We start from the raw sequence: 12,039 nt of genomic DNA, 5'->3' as shown, positions 1-12,039 counted from the left end.
GAATCAAAACCCTGTTTTTTGTGGCAGAAGGAGAAAATTCCACAAGATCCCATGGTATACAAGTAACTTGGTGGTCTCATGAGAAAATGTGTCAGGCAAGAAACGTAGAAGTGTTCGTTTCCCCCCTCAAGGTGGGCCAATGACAGCAACCCAGTCAGGAGCGATAGAAGGCTCAGTTCCCGTGAGCCAGTGAGAGAGCCTAGCCTGCAGCTCAGGTTTCTGGCTCCAGAGGTGAGGTTTACGGGTGCCCTGAGCTCCCGGCCCCACTCTGGGTGAGAAGGACATGCTGGCTTCGTCTCCAGGGCCAAGTGCCAAGGAGGCCAGTCAGAGACCGTCGGATGGGTCATTTTAAAGGATGGCACATGTACTGCTGGGTGAGCTGACCCCGGGAACATACTAATTCCCTAAAAATTTCCAGGGACGTGGCCCCCTTCTCTGCTGTATTTCTGTTCATGTCCTTGAGTGGAGGCGTTTTTTGTTTTGCGCTATCCTCTTCTCGTATTTAGTGGAGAAAGGAGATTTCAGAGTTCTGCCCATCCCTGAGAGAAGAAGCCCTCTTGTATTTCAAGGAGGGTAAGATGCACTCTTTCTGGAACAAAGCAGAGCCTAAAAATAGTCAGCTCTGACAGTGCTGAGGGCAGGATGGGGTGGGCACAGTTCCCAGGGCCCTGCAGTCCCAGCACTGCAGAAGCTCCGGTCCAGGACCTGCTGGGTTGTGTGGTTAAGAGCTCAGAGTGTGGGATTGCCTGCCTGGACTGAACCTCACTGTGCCTCGGTTTCCCGATTTGTAGCGTGAGGATGGATTGATCATCCCTAACTCGTGGAGTTGTTAGGGAGATGCAGCGTCCGTGAAGCTTTAGAATAGCAGCTGGCACATAGGAAGGCCTCAGTAAATGTTAAGCACCGTCACTACTGTCAGTGTGCTTGGTGCTTTATAAGAGAGACATCATTTGCCTCTCGCAATAAACCTGCTGTGGAAAGGAATGGGTTCCAGATTAGATCGTGGTGGGCCGAGGGGACCCCACTCCAAGGTCTGGGGAGCCCCAAAGCTGAGTTCTTCCCATCTCGCCACCTGCCTGTCCGTTTCGAAGCCATGCTGCTTTAACATAAAATTCGGCGTGTGCGTTTGCCGTGCTCGGGGCTGCTCCTGCGGGCTTGGGCTTCCTGTGCTGACTCAGCCCTGCACGGGCTGGAGGACAGTTCACTCTGATCCCGCCCACACGCGCCGGCCCTCTCATCATCTGCTTTCCTCCTATTGTTTCCCATTTCCAGCAGCCTAGGTGTGTCCTAGATTTGCAGAATGGCAAGCCTTTTTCACAAGTGTCCTTATTCACCATGAATGATGATACTCGGGGTGCCCAGAATGTTTCCCGAGAGAGCGCACGTCCAGAAAGGCCTCAGTGGCCCCATCTGTCCCTCAGCCCAGACCCAGGAAGTGTTCTGGTGAGGGACCGGTCTTCATGTTTAATCTCAACACCAGCTCTAAACTTGCCTTCGCTTTTTTTTTTTAACATTATTAATTTTTTAAATTGTGGCAAAATATATGTAAAATAAAATTTGCCATTTTTAAAGTGTACAATTCAGTCTGCCTTCCCTCTCAACTTGAAGAATTAAAAATGCTTAAGGGAAACTGCTTGTGAAAGGAACTTTCAGCCCAGATGAAGTAAGAATTCTTCCCCTTAGTGTCTAACGTATTTGGCTGACAAGTAAATTTTTCTTTAAAAAAATATTGAAAAGTATTTTAGTTCTTAGTTTCTAAACACAGTGTCCTGTGACTCCAAGCGGTTGGAGAAAGTTGAAGTCTGAAATGTCTAACCCATATTCTGGGTGTGACTGACAATTTATTCATTGTGGACGGTGACAGTCACTGCTCAGGATGGTTGAGTGCTGACATTTTCTGGTGAATACAGACTGTATTTAGACTCTCGGGGCGCTGCCTGCCTGGGGAAGGACAGGGCATAAGGACAAATGGTCTTGAGTCCACCTACCAAATCAGGAGAGATCCGAGCAATGGCAGGAAGGGAAGAGGCTCCAGGTGGCTCTCTTCAAAAGGTGACGGGCTCTGGGCTCCAAGTCTCCTCCTCCTCCAGGAAGAGCTCGCGGTGGCCCCCGGGCGCCTCTGCCGGGGCTGGACCTGGCCGCTGTGTCCTCGAAGCCGGCAGCTCTGTATCAGTAAGCCGAACCCACACTCGCCTCTGCAGGTGCCTCAGGCCCCCGGGGGGTTGTGCCATTGCGTTACTCAGTGACGAAGCTTGACCAGGAGCATTCGGATTTAGCCCAGGAAACTTAGCATTGGGGAATATCAGATGGATGCCCTGCATGCTCACACCCTCAGCAGTGCCATCAAGGACCTGGAATCTTCTGCCCAAAAGGGATACTTCTCTTCTCCCTCATTCTTCCTCTGTCCTCACAGAAAGGAGAAGGGTGGGTTAGCGATTAGTCTCTAACGCTGTGAAGTTACCCTTTAAGCCCATGTACAATTCCACAGTGGAATGCCGGCTCACACTGTGATCACAACACAGAAACGTAAGCTCCACACGGGGAGGGGGCAGGTGAGCCTTGCTCTTGGCTGTCGTCCCGCACAGGGCCTGAGCATCCTGCACCCTCGGCACATAGTCCCAAATGGAAGAACGTGCATGCCCTCCAGATTTCCACACCAGACAGACGGTGGAGACAGGGAACCTTCAAGGGACTTGTCTGTGCATTTTCTCCAGGAAAGCTGTTTGACACCGTAGAATGGTGTAAAGCATTTGCCTAGCCCACCGCCAGCTAGCCATAACTGAACACCTTAGTGTCTCTGCGACCTCAGTTTCTGTGCTGTCAGGAAGTTGGAATGGGTGATTTCTAAGGTACCCTCCTGTGCCATCAGAGGCTTTGAGTATCCTTCTGGAGACTGATGGGCATAACCGCATTTAGGCGATGTGGCAGGGACCGGGATGAGGCAGTGGTGCCGGTGGCGGTGGTGATATAGTGCTGATGGTTATAATGAATAAATAACCAGAGTCAGGAACCTGTCACTCGTACCACAAAGAAGCTACTGAGAGAAATGTTGGGGGCATCTACCCATCTGTACCACCTTTTCCGGAAACTTCTTTTCTTTCTAAAATCTTCATCCCTGCCATTGTTTACGACTCTCCTGCCTTTAATAATGAGTGCTTACTTTGTCCTTGACACACGTCGGCTCCTTCAGTCCTTACAACAACCCATTTTACATACAGGGGCCCAGGCGCAGACGTGCAGGAGCTTGCCCCTGTCACAGCGAGGCGGGTAGAGCCACTGCTCTCCCACTTTCCAGTTTTCTTAATCACTTTCTCTCTCTCTCTTTTTTTAAATCTTTCTTTCTAGGTCTGCCGCTGGCACCAAAATGAAGAGGTTTGCCAGCTCCTAATCTAGACACTTGGTCGAATTTGTCTTGACACTCACATGGGGACTTCAGACTGCCCACCAAACCCTTTTGAGTTACTGGGGCCCTTTGTGTTGATTGACTTAGTGATCACTCTGTAGAGTACTAAGTTTCCTTTTTGGGAGTTTTGCAGAGAGCCTAGATGACCATGTTTTGGGGTTTTTATAAGACTTCTTGTGCATAACCTGGGAGATGGACATTATGCCCACCAGGATTCCTCCTGGATGTGTGATTCTCTGAAGGGAACTTAACCTTCGTCCCTTCTCCTCTTCCCCTTGCCTTGCTCAGAACAGCTGGACAGGTGAGGCCGAAAAAGACTTGGGTGTATGATAAGAATTTCCAAATATCAGAGTTGGAAAGAAGCCTTGAGACCATTGAGTCCAGACCGTCATGTGGCATCTTGAGGCCTGGAGAATGTGAGCTCATGTCATACAGCCTCCTGCTGTTGCCAGGGAGCCTACAGTTTCTGGGAACTCTGTCTTAAAATGTTTTAATCTTCCAAGCAAAGGGAATATATTACATAGCTATTTATTTATTCCATCAATATGACCTTCAGTTTCATTGTTGATCAGAAGTTTAACCAGTAAACTTAGAACCGTGTCTAGTACAGAACAGGTGTCTGATACACACTGATTGCGTGAAATTCATGGCTCTAGAATCCTTGAGAGTTCGTAACTGTGTGGTGAAATCATTAATTACTGTCTTGGCTTGATAATTAATAACATACTAACTAAATATGCAAACTGTCCGTCGCTCAGCTCCACGATGAGGCTGCCGCATTCTCCTCTGGTCCAAGGATTTCTGGGTATCCTTTCCAGCTCGTGTGCTCTTCTCCGTGGGCCTCCATTCACATCTCAGAAGTTCCATGGGTGTTATCAGCCACCCAGACCCTCAGATCAGCGTGAAAGACCGAGTTAGCGCTGATGTTGTTCTGGCCCGGAGCGCGCATCGGCTCTGATGCCTCGCCTGGGGCAACACTTGTTTCCAGCAGGCTTCTTGCAGCACTGAAACCTGCTCATACCCTCCTGCCCCCCCATTCTTCCCAGCTTGACTGCTCTCAACTCCTGGAGAAGCAACTGGAAGACCCCAGAAAAGAGGCCAAGCCTGCCCGTCACTCAGTTTGAATCCATGCAGTTGATGTGGTCAGGTGTTGGCTGCAGTGTCCCGCCCTGTTCACTGAGCCTCAGCCCTGCAGGGTAGCCCGTTAAGTCCCACAGCCCTCCACGGCTGTGCTGCCACATCAGCAGCCCTGAGCTGCGCAGCAAAGACGTGCACCGTCTTGGTGGCTTTCTTCAATCCACTGAGTGTCCTTTCAGTCCCCAGATACATTGGAAAGCCTCTTTGCAGGGCCGCTGAGGAGTGGCTCAAACTCCAGCACATTACCCCCACCACAGCGCCTGGGCAGGTGGAGTTGTGGGAACTGCATGTGGGGTGGACCTGGTCTGCTCACCTGGCGTGGCCCACAGACCTTCCCTGATGAAGCCCCATGTCTGCCTGCGTGCACAGTGCCTCTGGCTCCTGGCCCCAGGGGGAATCGTCCAAACTGGAGTTGCCAGTTACCATGGCCAGCCCACCAAGCGCTGAGTTTGGGAAGGGGAGACATCAAGGTCTATAAACTTGGCCCTTCCCCCTGTACCTGAGGCCTGACCCAGGCCACCTTTCTGCTCTGCAGCCCACCGGCCATCTAGGAGCTAAAGGCCAGTTTCAGGGCTCAGGCAGCCTGAGTGGGCGCTTGTCCAGCTCAGTTCAGGGAGTCAGCAAGACTCTGCTGGACTCTGCACACGGGCTGCTGTGCTCAGAGCTTGTAGACTCGCCATCTGAGACTCCTCAGGCCCTGCCCACCCCAGACTCACCGCCTTCCCACACCGTTGGGTCATCAGTCTGCCGCCTCCCAGCTGTGGAAGCTCTCCCTCTGCTTCCCCTACAGCTGAGGGAGCAAAGCAGGTTCCAGCCCCGCCCCCAGACAGCCACCTGCCATGCACACGCCCCGCTCCTCGGTCCCAGCCTCTCAGATGGGCTTCCTCATGGGAACACCATCCAGTGATGACGGAGGAAGATTCTCAGGGAACCAGGAATGAGTGGTGTGCTGACCAGCAGCAAGCCGGCCTCCCCTGTGTCCCAGTGGGGCCTCAGTGCCACATAGAGCTGGTTGAGAGCAAGCTTATCGTCTTGTTTTTTTTCCAGGAAGATGATGAGAAGCTGATTGAGGAAATCCAGAAGGAGGCCGAAGAGGAACAGAAAAGAAAGAATGGAGGCAAGTTCTCCCCCAGCACAGGCCCCAGGCCCTCCATGTGCTCAGGGGAGAAGGGGACCCCACTACTGGCCCTCCCTGGGGCTCCTGCACTCCACCCAGCCAGGGACGACCCAGGGAGTGCTGTCCCCCACACTGCACCTGTGTGTCCAGCTGCCTGTGGGAAAGGCTGGGAAAGCTTAGATACAGTTTCGGCATCTCCTTGATGGTGAGGAAGTCCCAAGGGGTGGGTTTAAGCTTAGGAAGCAAGTAGAAGCCAAACCAGACTAATAAGACAGTAGGTTGGGGCCGGCCCAGTGGTTAAGTGCACGCACTCCGCTTCAGCGGCACGGGGTTCACCAGTTTGGATCCTGGGTGTGGACCTACATACCGCTCATCAGGCCATGCTGTGGCGGCATCCCACACATAAAGTAGAGGAAGATGGGCACGGATGTCAGCTCAGGGCCAGTCTTCCTCAAAGAAGAAAAATACATTAGGCCCACCCTGACCCTTCTGAGATTACAGGGGACAAAGTGGAGTTTCTGTGAGTGGCCATCCAGGCCTGGCTCTAAAGGAAAGTTTCACAGAGGCTCCCCCTGTTCTGAGCTCGATAAATAACGCCGCCTTCCGAGGTGACCGCTGTCGAGTGTAACACTCATTCAGAAGTGTGATTTTGTCCTTGGTGATGGGGCGGGGCTGTTTCTGCATTTTCTCCTTTACTCGGGCTTATTGACAGGTAAGAACGATGCTGGAGATCAGAGGTTCCTGGCCTCGCCTCATGCTCCGGGCTCTCGGCCCCCAGCTCAGGCAGGTGGGGCCAGGGTCAGGGTGTGCAGGCCTGGTCCCGAGCCCGATGCAGGCACAGTTGGTTTTAGCTGTTCCCCTGCTAAATCCCGTCTCTGTTTCAGAGAACACCTTCAAACGCATCGGGCCTCCCTTGGAGAAGCCTCCAGAGAAAGTCCAGAGGATGGAAGCTCTGCCGAGGCCCGTCCCGCAGAACCTGCACCAGCCGCCCATCCCACACCCCTATGCCTTCGTGCACCCACCCTTCCCGCTACCGCCTGTCCGGCCTATGTTCAACAACTTCCCCCTCAACATGGGCCCCATCCCTGCGCCCTACGTGCCCCCTCTGCCCAACGTGCGCATCAACTACGACTTTGCCGCCGTCCACGTACCGCTGGAGCACAACCTGCCTATGCACTTCGGCCCGCAGCCGCGGCATCGCTTCTGATAGCCGGGGGCGCTGGCGCAGCCCTCAGCCTGTGCCCTTCACCCCCGAGGCTGCTGGCCCTGCCCTGCCTTCAGAGCGCGGTGATGGACGTGGCCCTCAGGAGGACAGGCGGGCTTTCTTCCTGCTCCTTCCTGGGAAGGGCCACTGCCCCTTGAAGAGTGGCCAGCAGGCCAGTGCCCTCTGGGTGCCTGTACCAGGATTGGTCTGGCACTCACCGGGCCAGAGATAAGAAGGCAGCCAAACCCTCTTCCTGAAGAATTCTGCCATACTAGCAGCCAGTGCAGGGGGCCTGGCCACAAGGTGGCTCGTCTCTGCTATGTGGCTCACGTCCCTGCAGAGACCTCCCTCCTTCCCTCCCCTCCCGCCGGCAGACGACAGAAGTCTCCCAGTTAAAACCCGCTGCCGGCCTTCCTCCCTGCAGCCCTCGGACCCCTAATAAAGCCGAAGTCCCCACGCGCTTCGGAAATTGGTGAGAGGTCTGAGCCCTGCAGAGCGGCCCCGGGGCTGCTGCCACCCGCCGCCCCTGAGGCCCACCAGAGGGAGGCGCGCCCTGCTGCTCCGAGCCAGGGCCGTGTCTGTAGTTGAGGGGTTTCGGGCCCTGTTGTCCGTCTCTGGGGGGCCAGCCCCTCAAAGGCTCAAGGTTGATCCATGCGAAGAGGTGACAGCCATGTCCATGGGCCTGGGAGCGTCGCTTAGGGTGGGAAGGCTGCAAGGCCGTGTCCCCCAAGTCCAGAACCCCAGGCCGCCACCGTGGTGACCGCTCAGGGGTCTCCTCTTCCCTCTTGGCCCACTCAGATGAGACCGCAGAGAGTTCTGTTTTTAGTTTATCTAAAACGTTTGCTGTTTACTCACTTCAAACTTACCAGTTTTCCATGGCCTACTAGAGTTTCTCTCTCTCAGTCTCTGGAAGGTCAAAGAAGTGTCTTACCCCATGCCGCGCAGCTGATGAGGGCAGGGTGGTCCTGAAACGGGCCAGACAAAAACTGCTTTTCCCGTGGCTCTGACTGGCCTGGGGGCTCCCGCAGGCAGCCGATTGTCGTGAGCCTTCTTTGCACCAACCAGCTGCTGACCAGCTTCTCCCCTGAGGTTTGGTGGAGGCAGTGGGTTCCCTAGGGGACCAGGGGGCGCAGATGGCGCTCAGCGGCACCCTCCCCCGCGAGGAGCTGCACTGCCGGCTGTTCTGCAGGCCCGACGCTGCCCTGTCCTGCAGGCGACCCGCTCTGGGGCTGCTGGGGGCCCTGTGTGTCCCTCACCCTTGCCTGCCCGGCACCAGCGGGCTTTGGAGCTGCGTCTGAGGCCTCGCCCTGGCCCTAGCCCGCCGCTCTGTGCTCCTCACCCTCCAGTCCGCGCGCAGAGCCCAGTCTGACACCGGTCGCCAACACTGTCCTGCCCTCCCGCAGCAGGAGGCCTGCCCCTCCAGGCTGCCCACTGCTGTGGGGACCTCACCCTGGCACCAAGCATCACCACGCATGGTCGCCCACTGCCATCAGCTGCTTAGATGTATTTTGAGGATGGAAATGGGAAAATCTAAACTGCCCGTTCTTGCTGCCTTCATTCTGAGTGAGGTCCTTGCAGGCAGGTTGTCATCTGGGCACAGCGTGGGGCCCCCGGGAGAGGCCAGCACCAAATGTCCCTGCCGGGAGCCTCTCCCTGTTGGGCTGCCGGGTCCTCACTGCTGGCCTCTACAGCAGTCTTGGGGTTACCCTGCAGGGCACAGTGACAGGATTTCTTTACCTTAAAAGCATGTTCCCTGCTTCCCCAAGAGAGGGTCTCTGAGAGCAGCAAACCACTAGCAGTTGTCCCACCAGAGGGAGAAGGTGACCCCAGGTGCTGCCCACCTGCCCCAGGGCACATGGGACCCTCCTTGACCTGCTGAGCCAATTCATCATCCACCCAAGGAAGCAGGTTCCGCCTCTGCCCTGTGGCCAGGGTCTGCGGCTCCACCAAGGGCCTGGGGCAGCTGTAAGGACAGACCCTGAGGGGGCGGCGTGCCCGCACTGAGTCCCCTAGGGCCCAGCTTTCAAAGGTCCCCCTGGCATGGTAGGGAGGAGACCAGAGTGATGGTTCCCCTGAATGCCCGAGCGAGGACTTGTCCTCTGGGGCGAGTTCTGGCTGTTTGTAGCCCCACACAGCTGCTGGGGAGCCACTCTGGCCTTTCTGAACCAGGGGCCTGATTTCTAAGGTTGCCCCTGAGCCGGACTGCAGGGTGGCTCACAGGTCTGTCGTGCAAGGTTATTGCCGCGAGTTCTGCCCCTAGCGCCAGTCCCTGTGCATCTGTGAGATGACCCTCCAGGCACCTCAGTGACCCTGAGGTGGGACCCGGACTGCGGGCTACTGGAGAAGCTGTCTGTGCCAGTGACGCCCATGGAGGTCTGCCCCTGTCTGGGGGGCGCACAGGCGTCCAGGGGCAGCCTAGCCCCTCCCCTTCCCAGGGCCGCAGCGCTTGCTCCCCCACCCCAAGCGAGAGGCTGCACCCCGACGGTCTCGTTCTACTTGCCTTAAAACTGGAGAGAGGAATCTAGTATTTGCACTTAGAAAGAGATTTAAAAACTTTAAAAAATGCATGACGTGTCGCTTTGTATAAAATAGCAAAATGATTAGTTTATTAAGTTTTTTTCTTTAGCTTCTGTTAGTAAAAATACAGAAAATAATTCCGTTTAAACTACTGTGTGTAAAAAGCCTGTATCATATGTAAGTGGGACTTTTTGTAAATAAATGTTGGTGCGCTCTGCTCCCTCTGATTGCATTTGTCCACGCGGCCCGATCAGGCAGGCCCTGCCGTGCACACATGCGCACACCCCACCATGAAGTTACAGGGGCCGCGCAGACAGGGCCCGGCAGTTTCCTGGGGAGCAAGTAGATGGTCGTGACACCATTCCCGGAGCTGCGGGTGGCTGCTGCAGGAGACCTGCAGGGTTTGACGCCCACAGAGCACACCCGAGGGCCTGGCCCTGCAGAGGAGCAGGAATTCCCCGCCGCTCCCTGACCGCAGCATGGACAGGTGATCCCTGTGCTGACCGTGCTTGGGAGGCTGCTGAGGGCCGGGTCAGGCACAAAGGGTTTGGTTTCTGTTTTTTCCCCGGCACAGAATCCCCTTCAGGAAAGTGCAGTCAGCCCCTCTTTGGCCACCAGCTCAGCCCTGGGGAGCAGGCTGCAGAAGCGGCCCGGCCAAAGTTTGGGAGGAACAAGAGAAACCTGGTCCTCCAGGAAGGGACAAAGGCCCGAGAACAGGGAGTGCCGAGCCAGGCAGCCACAGTCTTGGGCCCCGGCCCTACCTGCTGGGAGGCCTGCGGCCGCCCCTCCTTCAGGCACAGCCTCTTCCCTGCTGAGTCCCCGGAGCCAACTGCCCAAGCAGGGACCTGCGTGTGGCAAGCGAGCAGGAATCGGCCCCAAGGCCTGGGGAGCACCTGGGCACGGGCGGACCACAGCACAGCACAGCACACTCAGGCTCAAGCCCAGCTGAAAATGTTAATGAAACATGGGGCTGTTCTCACCTGACGTTTGCAAGTTTCTATTGAACGATACCTTTTTTTTTTTTTCGCGTGTCTGAGAAAAGTATGGGAATAAATACAAGGTGAAAGTTACGCTCATCCCAGCTCCTCACCAATTCAGTGTGTGGTTTTGATTTATTGGCGCCATCTAGTCCTTGCTCCTGCATGTGTTCCGTATTTTACATATTTGCAGCAGTCCCACAGACCCTTCTACAGGCTCAGTAAGTAGATGAGCAGTGGCTGTTTTCCCCATCTGTGGCCATCTTTGTTCCACCCTCCAGGTGATCAGAGTCCTCCTGCCTTTCCCCACGCGCCTGCCAGCACATTTCAACACGCACGCCCGCGTATCCGGGCTCTGGGACATTTGCTCTTAAGAGAAGCCGTTTCCTGCCTTTCCTGCAGCTGCTGTCCTCCTTTCACAGCTAGGGAGGGTCCCCCAGGTCTGCGGATCTGCATACTGGCGCCAACTCCTTTCCATGCCTTCCGTGACCCTTGTTTGTATAGATTTACCCATTATTCAACCATTCCCCTCTTAAGGAAAATGCGGATGCTTCCGATGCTTTGCCACCTCCCACAGCAGCTCAGTGAACGCTCCCTTTGATGTTGCAATAGATGTGCTTCCCCTGGTGGAGCTGCCGAGTCAAAGGACAAAGGACGGGGGTGGAGGCGGCGTTTCGATGGCCTTTGCCGAATTGCTCCCTGCAAAGCCCTGTCAATGTCCAGACTTTAGTTTTTCCATCCTTAGAAACTATCTTTATATATATCCATTTGCCAATTATAAATGTTTTAAATGGAAAAATTTGGAAAACACAGGAAAGTATAAAGAAAAGGTAGAAATGTTTCATTACCCAAAGGTCACCACTCGTAACATTTTGATGTATTTCCTGCCACTATGGTTTTCTTCTACGATATATATAATGTGTGAACCAGAGTGCGGGCGTCCCTCCAGTCTTGAGCATCAGCAAGGCATCCTGACCAGGTGCTTCCGAGACGTGACTGTGAACGAGCTCCTTCTAGAACCCCTGGGAGCCTCCCCTCTCTTTGGACATCTTGGAGTCCCTTTTCTGAAGGCTGCTGCACAGCGACCCCGCCCAGCCCGCTGGCCCTTGGTTCCTGTGACCCCTTGGGGGAAGCGGTCACATCCCGGCTGAAATCCCAATCAGTGTCTTCCCTCTGGGTCAGGATTAACTTGGAGCACCAGTTCCTCTCGCTGCTCCTCTTCCTTCGCCAGCACGTTTTTGGCGAAGACAGCCCAGAACTGATCACTGGCTCGGCTTTGCAGTAGAAGGTGCCGGTGAAAACCCTCGGGAGAGGGGCGTAGGGCGAGCACAGGCTGCCGTGAGGGTCACCTCTGCCTGGTCCCCGGCCAGCCTTTTCCATAAGCGGGAGAGAGCCCAGCCACAGGCCATCCCAGGCCATCACGGGTTCAGAACCCACCCAGTGGCCTCTGCAGGCATGGGGATCCCAGCCCTGCCACCTCTGAACGAAGTGGCCCGGCGAGTCACTTTAGCCTGCTGCTCATCCCAACAGGTCGTGAGAAGCAGACGAAATGCGGGCTTGGCCTGAAGCCAGCACGGTGAGGGCAGAGCAAGGCGCAAGGGCGGGCCGTCTGAGTCCCCTCTCATGACCCTGAGAAGCCTCTCCCAGGTGCGCCCCAGGTCAGGCCCGTTTGGATCCACAAGTG

General features: G+C 55.5%; 1 protein-coding gene across 2 annotated transcripts in view; it reads left to right on the top strand.

Moving 5' to 3' along the window:
• Positions 1 to 9,599, top strand: part of RNF216 (ring finger protein 216) — a 160,611-nt gene extending 151,012 nt beyond the window's left edge. For both annotated transcript variants that reach the window (XM_044746461.2, XM_044746462.2), the window contains exons 16-17: positions 5,588 to 5,657; positions 6,542 to 9,599. In XM_044746461.2, the coding sequence (XP_044602396.1) occupies positions 5,588 to 5,657; positions 6,542 to 6,864 (393 nt within the window). In that variant the 3' untranslated portion in view covers positions 6,865 to 9,599. The remainder of the gene's footprint in view (positions 1 to 5,587; positions 5,658 to 6,541) is intronic.
• Positions 9,600 to 12,039: the final 2,440 nt, after the last annotated feature.

This window comes from Equus asinus, chromosome 14, assembly GCF_041296235.1.
Source record: "Equus asinus isolate D_3611 breed Donkey chromosome 14, EquAss-T2T_v2, whole genome shotgun sequence".
NCBI lineage: Eukaryota > Metazoa > Chordata > Mammalia > Perissodactyla > Equidae > Equus > Equus asinus.
Note: the sequence above shows the minus strand (reverse complement) of the source record. Positions and strands in the feature narration are given on the sequence as shown.